Here is a 9,365-nt window from a genome sequence, read left to right as displayed (position 1 = left end):
TTTAAAATAAAAATATCGTTTACCCGTCAGTGAAAGTCTCAAACTATAGTTGTGTAAGACTTTTATATACATAATTTCCTTTTTAAAAAATCTTTATCACGTAATTACATCATCAATACTTTCCTTTAAAAGACACGTCATAATAAAATGTAAAAAAAAAACTTGCCAAAGTACTATTTATGCTATTTCTTAAAGGTAAATGAAATCTTCTTACTGACATTTTCAAACTTATGTGGCTCGTGAGTTACACCAGGTGTTCAAAAAACCTCCAAGTTTCACCAATAATCACTTCTACTTAGACCTGTTTACATAATGGATGATAACAGGCCATTAGCACCCACCGCCTAGGTACACCTCATTACTTGTAGTCTTTGTAATGGGGATCCCAATGAAGTTTATAAACAACAATTACAACAGTATTTTGTGTTCACCTGTAAAGAATGTATCTTTTAAACAGTTCTGTATTTGGACTTTGATATAACAGTTTCGCATGATATATGGTTGTTATTGGTTGAATCCTGTATGAAATAAACCTGTTACAACCAGCTGGGCCTTTAGTGGACTGAACGTACTAATCGCCTACTTTTCTTTGATGTTTGAAGGTAACACTCTCATAAGGAAATATCCAGTTTTATGTGTTGTTTTGCAAACACGGATATTCTTGTTTAATGGGGAATTCCACCATATAGTTATTTATATACACTCAATACTAGGTTTTACTATAACCAGTTTGTCCAACTTTTTTCTTTTGTTTGCTCATTCACACACTTAAGGAAACTTTCCCTTCTTATGCTTTACTACATATGTTGTGTGTAACAGGTAATTATAAGAAAAAATACATATCTTGTATACGACGTTTCAGAAATATAATTATCATTTTATTCAGCAATTTCCACTCAATTTATATATTTCAACATTGTATTTATCCGCCCAAGACTTTCAATATTTTCAACCCATGCTTGAGTGAGAATGTTCTGTCAAACTGATCAAGATCTATCATGGAATAAAACAGAATTGGCAAGGTGTTCCTAATTTTTATAGAAATGTATATAATTTCCTATTGTATTGTGGAATCAAAAATGCTAACGAAGCGTGAGTTTTTAATCAGATAACATAGTACCAGAAGTTTCAATAAAAACAAAGTTTCGTTTGACCAGGAAGTTTGTACACGTGATTACATCTACTAAGATGGTATAAAACTAGTTCACCACATCCTTCTCTACGTTATTCTCTTACAATCAAGAATCTCTACACTTAGACTATTGGAGAAAGTTTCAAGCTTTCAGTTGTTTAACAATGAAAGTTCTTTTTGTAACAATTCTACTTACTTTTGCGGCCTTTGTTGCTGCTCATGGACCCCATGACGAAATGGAACAGTTACTATGTGGTAAGTATTTATGTATTAAAAACTGGTAAATATCTCTTGTATAAGAAGAGACTTTCTGTGTTTTGTGTTTAAGATTTAACAAAGTATAACAAGATGTGTTTGCTGGTTTTAATATATTTCTCTAGGATACAACACGCCATCATAATATAATAAGTTGTAAAATTTGAAAACTAAACATGAATCCAACTACATTTCGAATAAAAAAACTGTATCTTCGAGATAATATACACAATTTGATATCAAATAAGGAAAGTAATTTGTGACTTTTCTGCCTATGAAAACGTTAAAAAATTAAAATTTTAAGTTTTTAAAGCAAAGCGTTACGGAAATTCATGATAATATGAAACCAAAATACGTGTTATTTTCGTAAAGTCAGCAGCTTTTACTAAGATCAAGAGATAGGGAACATTAGAGGCGTCACTAAGTACTTAAAAGATCCGAGGCTCGGGCCCATAAGCACAGCAATTGTCTGCGTTTCTCTATGTTTTCGTTTATGGTTTTATATTCTGAGTTTTCAATATATCAAAGCTTAACGACGCCTCTGATGAACATATTTTCTTAAATCTTTACTATAGAAGTTTTCTCATTTTGTAGAAAGTCAAAACACTGAAGTTGTCAATGAACTGAAGAAGTGTTGGAATCTGGCTCCTAAAGCGGTAAGCACATTATTACATTATACGCTGGTTTTGATCATGTTTCCATCCAAGAGAAAATTAAGGCATGTCAAATAATTCAACCGGTAATTCGTATTTAATGTACGCGCAAATGACTTATTTTATACAAATATATAAATTTACATTTTATAAGAACTGAATAGTGTTAACATGGAGTGGTGTGATTCTCATACAGTGTATAATCAGTTAATGTAGGTTCTGTTATTGTCACTCTCAAAAATCTCTATATTTGTCTCTAAGCCACATGCTATACCACATGCCTAACCTAAAATTCAAGTATATATATATATATAGATAAGTATTATAATACGTTGTTTTACAACACATACCTGTAAGTGATCTAGGTTTGGTTACGATTTTTTTTCAACAAGTTTAACATCTATCTACAAACTACGTTTTCGCTCTGGTATCTATAGATGGAAATGTATGATAAAAATATATACTTGAACATGTTATACACTGTATTATTATTTACCTAATGACATCTAATGTTATTTTAATCTCAAATAAAACTATATACCAATGTAAATAATTAGGAAATGATCCTTTCTAGTATCGTATATCATTTCGGTTGTATTATAAGCTGAGTGATTTATCAAGTTTAATCAGAATTTATTGTGTAGTTCCTTAACGTCTATATATGCTATACTTTAGGTGTAACGGTGTAGTGTTATGTACAGTAGTTTCCTGACTAGTTTTATATGTCATACTGTAATGAGTTGAACCAGAACGTATGATATATGGTAAACTCTTATCCTTTACAATGTAACAGCTTTATATACGTCAGTACGTTTGATAAGAACTTGATTCTTGGCTTACTCAGAAATGGTTTCCAATAAGAATAGTGTAGAAAAATACTTTCATTCTACTTTGTTTATTACAAGACACTGCCGAGGAGGATATTTACTATTATATTAACAACTCATCAGGTCAGTTTGGTTACATCACATAATGTGTTATTTTAAGGGCTATTTATATCATTTATTTAACTTTCATTGTAATGGTCTACAATGCCTGAAGTGATGGCGCTTGATCCTTTAAAGGCCAGTAGGTAATATTTGATTCCTATAGTACAGTTTGTGTTTCAGAAGAACGCTCTGAAAATCTATAAAGCGAAACGTTGAGTGTCCGGTTAAATAAAAATAATACGTTTGGTAATATCAGGCCTTTTAATTCTAGACTTTAAATACATAATATTATATCATAACGATATTTATAATAACTGTGATTACTTTAGTATTTACTGTTTCATTATTGGTGTACAATAAGAAGGGTGTGTGATTGTAGTTCAGTTACAGTTTTCTTTCGATTGGTGGTGGCAAAAATACTCATCAAGGTTAAACAAGTTTTTACTGTTAACCTACATTGATTCCATACAGATGTGAAAGTTCTGTGAAATTTTCCTACTGTTTATCTTTATAGACCCAAGTCAACTGAGGTAATACAGTGAAAGTTTTTTCAGATATGTTGTATTAAGGTTTATACAGTTACCTGGTGTTGTGTAACTTTCTGATATGTTGTATTAAGGTTTATACAGTTACCTGGTGTTGGGTAACTTTCTGATATGTTGTATTAAGGTTTATACAGCTACCTGGTGTTGTGTAACTTTCTGATATGTTGTATTAAGGTTTACAGTTACATGGTGTTGTGTAACTTTCTGATATGTTGTATTAAAGTTTATACAGTTACCTGGTGTTGTGTAACTTTCTGATATGTTGTATTAAGGTTTACAGTTACATGGTGTTGTGTAACTTTCTGATATGTTGTATTAAGATTTATACAGTTATCTGGTGTTGGGTAACTTTCTGATATGTTGTATTAAGGTTTACAGTTACATGGTGTTGTGTAACTTTCTGATATGTTGTATTAAGGTTTATACAGTTACCTGGTGTTGGGTAACTTTCTGATATGTTGTATTAAGGTTTATACAGTTATCTGGTGTTGTGTAACTTTCTGATATGTTGTATTAAGGTTTATACAGTTATCTGGTGTTGTGTAACTTTCTGATATGTTGTATTAAGGTTTATACAGTTATCTGGTGTTGTGTAACTTTCTGATATGTTGTATTAAGGTTTATACAGTTACCTGGTGCTGTGAAACTTTTAGATATGTTGTATTAAGGTTTACAGTGTTGTCTAACTTTCAGATATCACCTTATATGACGATTTTCGACCATTTCTTGTTTGAATTGTAGTTTTCTTAATGAGCGTTTGTCTTTGTTTTGGGGGAGGAGGTTTTAGTAAATAATACCTGAACATTTATATTTCAGTACCAGGACCTATTTCACAAATGTCGAGAAACACATTCAGCCGTAAGCGATGAAGAATTATGTAGAAAGTGGGAAGAGGTGAGGAATTATTCTACTTATTATTTAGTCTAAACTTCCTGAGTAGCTGTATATTTCATACTATATGTAGTTTAAACATATTTTATGTTACAGTTTTGTGTAGTGGCGTCTCCTGAATAAGTGTATATGCCATATATACATAGTTTAATCAGATCTTATGGTATAGTAGTGTGTAGTGTAGTCTCTTGAATAGCTTTATATATTATGCTGTACCGAGTATTTACATTTTCAATCCTATAGCTGTTGTTTCTCATAATAACATAATAACTGCATTATTTATAAGATAATAAGAAAAATATATAATTTTATCTAACAAATATTTTATCATGTAAATAACTTTTATATTTGTAGTTAGACGAACAGGATAGATAAAGTAGGCTTCAAACAATTCTTACATTAGATGTATACACAACAACAAGCAAATGGAGGAGAGTCTAAGAATTAACTTGAAACTTTTTTCTTCACTGTTGTTGATGTTTAAACGTTACTGAGTGACAGCAATATAACTGTAAATAAAGACATTAAAGGTATTGACTACAAATGATATATTGATCCATGTAAACCACCTTGTTTGCTAAACTAAGGTAAATGCAAAAAAAAAAAAGCATTTCTAGTGAACTCTCTTAGATTTACTGCACTCATCATATCTTAAGATATCCTGTTCCGGAGGCCAAATATCCTGTTAAAAAAAATTAAATTATTAGCTGAAAGTAACTTCCACCTTGCCTAAAGTTACGTATGTATCCTATAGCCTCACCATTAAATAAGAAAAAAATACCGTCATTATCAACTACCTTGATAATGTTAAATACTTCAATGATATCTCCCCTAACTTGTTTGTTAAAGAGAAAACACTTTCAGGATATTAACCTACCTTCGTATGACAATCTTTCCATCCCGGGTATCAGTTTGTTTTTGAATTTTGCACAAAACTACTCGAGGGCTATCTGTGCTAGCCCTAATTTAGTAGTGTAAGACTAGAGGGAAGGCAGCTAGTCATCACCACCCGCCGCCAACTCTTGGGATACTCTTTTACCAACGAATAGTGGGATTAACCCTCACGTTATAACGCCCCCACGGCTGGGAGGGCGAGCATGTTTGGCGCGACGGGGATGCGAACCCGCGACCCTCAGATTAGGAGTCGCACGCCTTAACACGCTTGGCCATGAATCCAGAGGTAAGCTGCACTCATAAACGCTACAGACGAATCAGTCTCCTTTCTTTCTATGTTTTTGTTCCTGAGAAGGCATTTTAGATATTTCACCTATGAGTATGTTTGTTTTTCGGCTCTTAAGTTTCCCTTTAAATTTGGGTCGTTTTTTGCGACAAGGGTCTTAAGGAAGGTTGTCCAGATTATGTAATAAATCAAAATTATTTCTTAATCACAATAAATTGTCAGTGGAATATATATGGTACTCATTTTACAACATTTTTATTTTTCTTATATTTTTAGGTAATGAAGTGTTCACATGAGGGACATGTAAGTATAATAATTTAAGCATACTGAGAAATTATGATTTTATTTATTACTATAAGAAACAGGTTGTGTTCAATATATAAATGTGTTTGTTTTCAACAATATTGTTTTATTTTTATAGTTTTCTCCACGCAAAGTGTGAAAATGTTATTTGTTTTATTAACTAAAGCTAACGTTTTATAGAATATTTGATATTCTTTTGCTATTTCTCATCTTTTTTTACTGTTAATTGTATAAAGACGTGATTTGCATCTATTCTTCAGGGACACGAGGAAACGGATTACGAAGAAACATCGGTAAGTGGCAACTAAATAACATTTAAAATATCAGTCACTAACATATCATACAAGTTACAAAAATAAAACATCCCTTCAGTTGTATGAGCTATAGAGACCGATTAATTAAACACAAAAGGAATTATAAAATTGTCTTGTTGAATTCTCCAAAACTTTACCAAACAAGATATTTAGGGGTAAATTTAGACTAAAAACTCATTATATATATTCCATTTATTTTCTAATGAACAAAAATAAATCCAAATAAAAAAAATGCTGCACAAATCAAAACTATCCTTAGGATAAAGGCTATCCTAAACCGTACCCTGTATTTTGGAGGTAACTGATGATTTAGGACCCACATTGTAGTGGGGATACACTGTCTATCAGTCTTAAACTCCGTTCGCCAGTCTCACATGAAGATATTCGTAACTTCCAACCACATTGCATTAAGTTCATTGTAACTACCAATTATCATACTCTAAACAAAATTTCATATGCGAAAAAGTGTTCATCCGCATAAAAGTAGTGCCAAGTATTTATTTAATACATTCTTGTATTTATCACAAAATATTTTAATAATTTTCTTTGGAGTTTCTTTATTATATCTATTAAATATTATTGTTTGCATCAATATTTCATTATTAATGATAAAATATTGTAATTTACTAATTTTTTACAAAATCTGAATAATTGTGAAGTTATAACAAGAAAAGTATGGTACATTACTATTAAAATAGGGTAAACTATATATTGGAAAATAAAAATATTTTCTTTTACCAAAATATTTAGATTGATATTATTATAAGTTATTTTATTTTATAAATCTAAATAATGTGTCGCTAAATTACAAATTGGAGAATTTTCAACATTTAATTTTAACGAATAAATAGTGTTAATAATATTATTTATCTTAGGAGTATTTATACTAATTAGCTCATATATATATCTGTAAGTTAAAGCAAAACATGTCATGGAGTGTGTAATTTCCAATAAACATACTCTTATAAAAATAAATGTATAAATTTGTAACACAAGTAGAATAGTTAGCTCCAATTGGAACTCTTGTAATGTGTTAAAATACCTGTTATTGAAAAATATATAATTATCATAAATGCAGAAACTTAATACATCTTTTATGTTTTTGGAGATAAATCTTCATTTTACACTTCCGCGAAAAGATAACAGAACTGTTCTATTAATAAATTTATACAAAAATCAATCTCTTAATGGAATTGTGGTGTACAGCTATTGAAATAAAATGTTTGGATATTTTGTACTCGTTCACAATTTCTTAGATACTCTAAAATGGGTTGATTATTTTTAGTATTCAAAACGTGGGTTTCTTATTATCGACATTTATATTTTTAGTTTATCAAACAGTATATCAACTAATTTATTTAATAAAATGACCAGTTGTTTGGTAATTGTTCTTATTGAACTAGAAATAAATCTAAATTTAATCGGAGATTTGTAAAGTTTAGGATTAGCATATAGAAATGGTAAATCTACAAAAGAATTTTTATCTCATTTACATACATATTGTGACCTTTAGAGGGTCAGTTATTGGTAGGATATTAGGGAAGAGAAATTTAAATAACTAATTTCAAAATAAAAATACCCTATTTGTGATAATTTATGTGTGTGTTCTTAAGCTATATTACACTTATTTTACGATTTTATATATTTCTTATTTCAGAAGTGTGTTCTTAAGCTATATTACACTTGTTTTACGATTTCACATTTTTCTTATTTCAGAAGTGTGTTCTTAAGCTATATTACACTTGTTTTACGATTTTACATTTTTCTTATTTCAGAAGTGTGTTCTTAAGCTATATTACACCTGTTTCACGACTTTACATTTTTCTTATTTCAGAAGTGTGTTCTTAAGCTATATTACACCTGTTTCACGACTTTACATATTTCTTATTTCGCGAGTGTGTTCTTAAGCTATATTACACCTGTTTCACGACTTTACATATTTCTTATTTCGGGAGTGTGTTCTTAAGCTATATTACACCTGTTTCACGACTTTACATATTTCTTATTTCAGAAGTGTGTTCTTAAGCTATATTACACCTGTTTCACGACTTTACATTTTTCTTATTTCGGGAGTGTGTTCTTAAGTTATATTACACCTGTTTCACGACTTTACATTTTTCTTATTTCAGAAGTGTGTTCTTAAGCTTTACAAGAACTGGAAACATGGGCAGTCTTAAAACATAAACATTATGTTTTCACTTCCGTTTAAAGCAAACTATAAGTCAGCGGATTTTGTGAAAATGTGATCCACGATATTGTTATTGAATATTCAATAAAGGTATTGTGAATTAAAATAGTTGTTGTTATTCAGTGTAATGTGTGTTTGTTACTTTAGTAATTCTTCAAACACGAAAAAATTATGGAGTTTCTTAACCATCACTAATTTGTAAATTAATATTCCAGAAAATCAAAATTTAAATAAAATATTTCTTGAAACAGGAAAGACCAGTGAAAGGCGGCTTTTTTACGAATACAGTATACACACTTTATGTATGTTTTTCAGATATTTCTACATGAGTTTCGGTGAAAACTGAAGAATTCTATATTAGAACTTGAATATTTTAGCAGGGTACTAATGTCTACAAAACAGCATTTCTGTGTGAGCTATTATATCATTCAATAAGTTTTGACAGATGAGATACAGTAATAAAAGAATAACATATTCATGCTGCTTTAAGAAACTTCATAAACCTAATTTTTAGGAAAATATTTCACCTTTACATTGGTTTGTCAGGTGTTTCAAATAATAATAAATCTATAATTAGCTAAGTATGTCGTATCACAAATCGTCGGAACTCTCTCTCTGTGTGATCATGTTAAGTTTAAACTTATTTGAATGAATGTACAATGGTACCTTGGTTTTCGAACGACTCCCTTTTTGAACAATTCGGTTTTCGAACATATGTTTGAGAAAAAAAAATGTCTCGGTTGTCGAATATAATCACGGTTCCCTAACCAAGCTGTCGTGGTTCGAACCCCCGAAATAACCTGACTGATGACCCGAACGACCCTTCGACCATTTTTCGCCCACACCAAGCTTGCCCAAAACATTTTACCCGCTCCTTTCGCTCAGTCCACACCCTCGCTAAAATCTGCTGTAAATGTTTTCGTTTTTCTTTTTTTTTCTAAATATTCTGATTAAATAAGCCACCATGGGGCCAAA

General features: G+C 30.5%; 1 protein-coding gene across 2 annotated transcripts; it reads left to right on the top strand.

The window, feature by feature from the left end:
* The first annotated feature begins 1,204 nt into the window (after positions 1-1,204).
* Positions 1,205-8,496, top strand: LOC143250229 (uncharacterized). Of its 2 annotated transcripts, none has more exons than XM_076500705.1 (6): positions 1,205-1,387; positions 1,982-2,043; positions 4,331-4,408; positions 5,862-5,888; positions 6,149-6,181; positions 7,860-8,006. In XM_076500705.1, the coding sequence occupies exons 1-6, from the start codon at positions 1,297-1,299 to the stop codon at positions 7,989-7,991; spliced, it is 423 nt and encodes a 140-aa protein (XP_076356820.1). In that variant the 5' UTR covers positions 1,205-1,296; the 3' UTR covers positions 7,992-8,006. The 2 variants fall into 2 exon arrangements, with proteins under 2 accessions (XP_076356820.1, XP_076356821.1); XM_076500706.1 differs by lacking the exon at positions 7,860-8,006 and adding an exon at positions 8,332-8,496 and having other exon boundaries at positions 1,210-1,387.
* The last annotated feature ends 869 nt before the right edge of the window (positions 8,497-9,365 follow it).

The sequence above is a fragment of the Tachypleus tridentatus genome, chromosome 5 (genome assembly GCF_004210375.1).
Source record: "Tachypleus tridentatus isolate NWPU-2018 chromosome 5, ASM421037v1, whole genome shotgun sequence".
Taxonomy (NCBI): Eukaryota; Metazoa; Arthropoda; class Merostomata; order Xiphosura; family Limulidae; genus Tachypleus; species Tachypleus tridentatus.
This window is presented reverse-complemented; position numbering and strand designations above follow the sequence as displayed.

Bases quoted from the DNA above. Each gene is read 5' to 3' on its own strand.
- LOC143250229 (XM_076500705.1), top strand. From the start codon at position 1,297: ATGAAAGTTCTTTTTGTAACAATTCTACTTACTTTTGCGGCCTTTGTT. The intron at 4,409-5,861 runs GTGAGGAATTAT...TTATATTTTTAG, and splicing joins TATGTAGAAAGTGGGAAGAG to GTAATGAAGTGTTCACATGA. The intron at 6,182-7,859 runs GTAAGTGGCAAC...TTCTTATTTCAG, and splicing joins CGGATTACGAAGAAACATCG to AAGTGTGTTCTTAAGCTATA.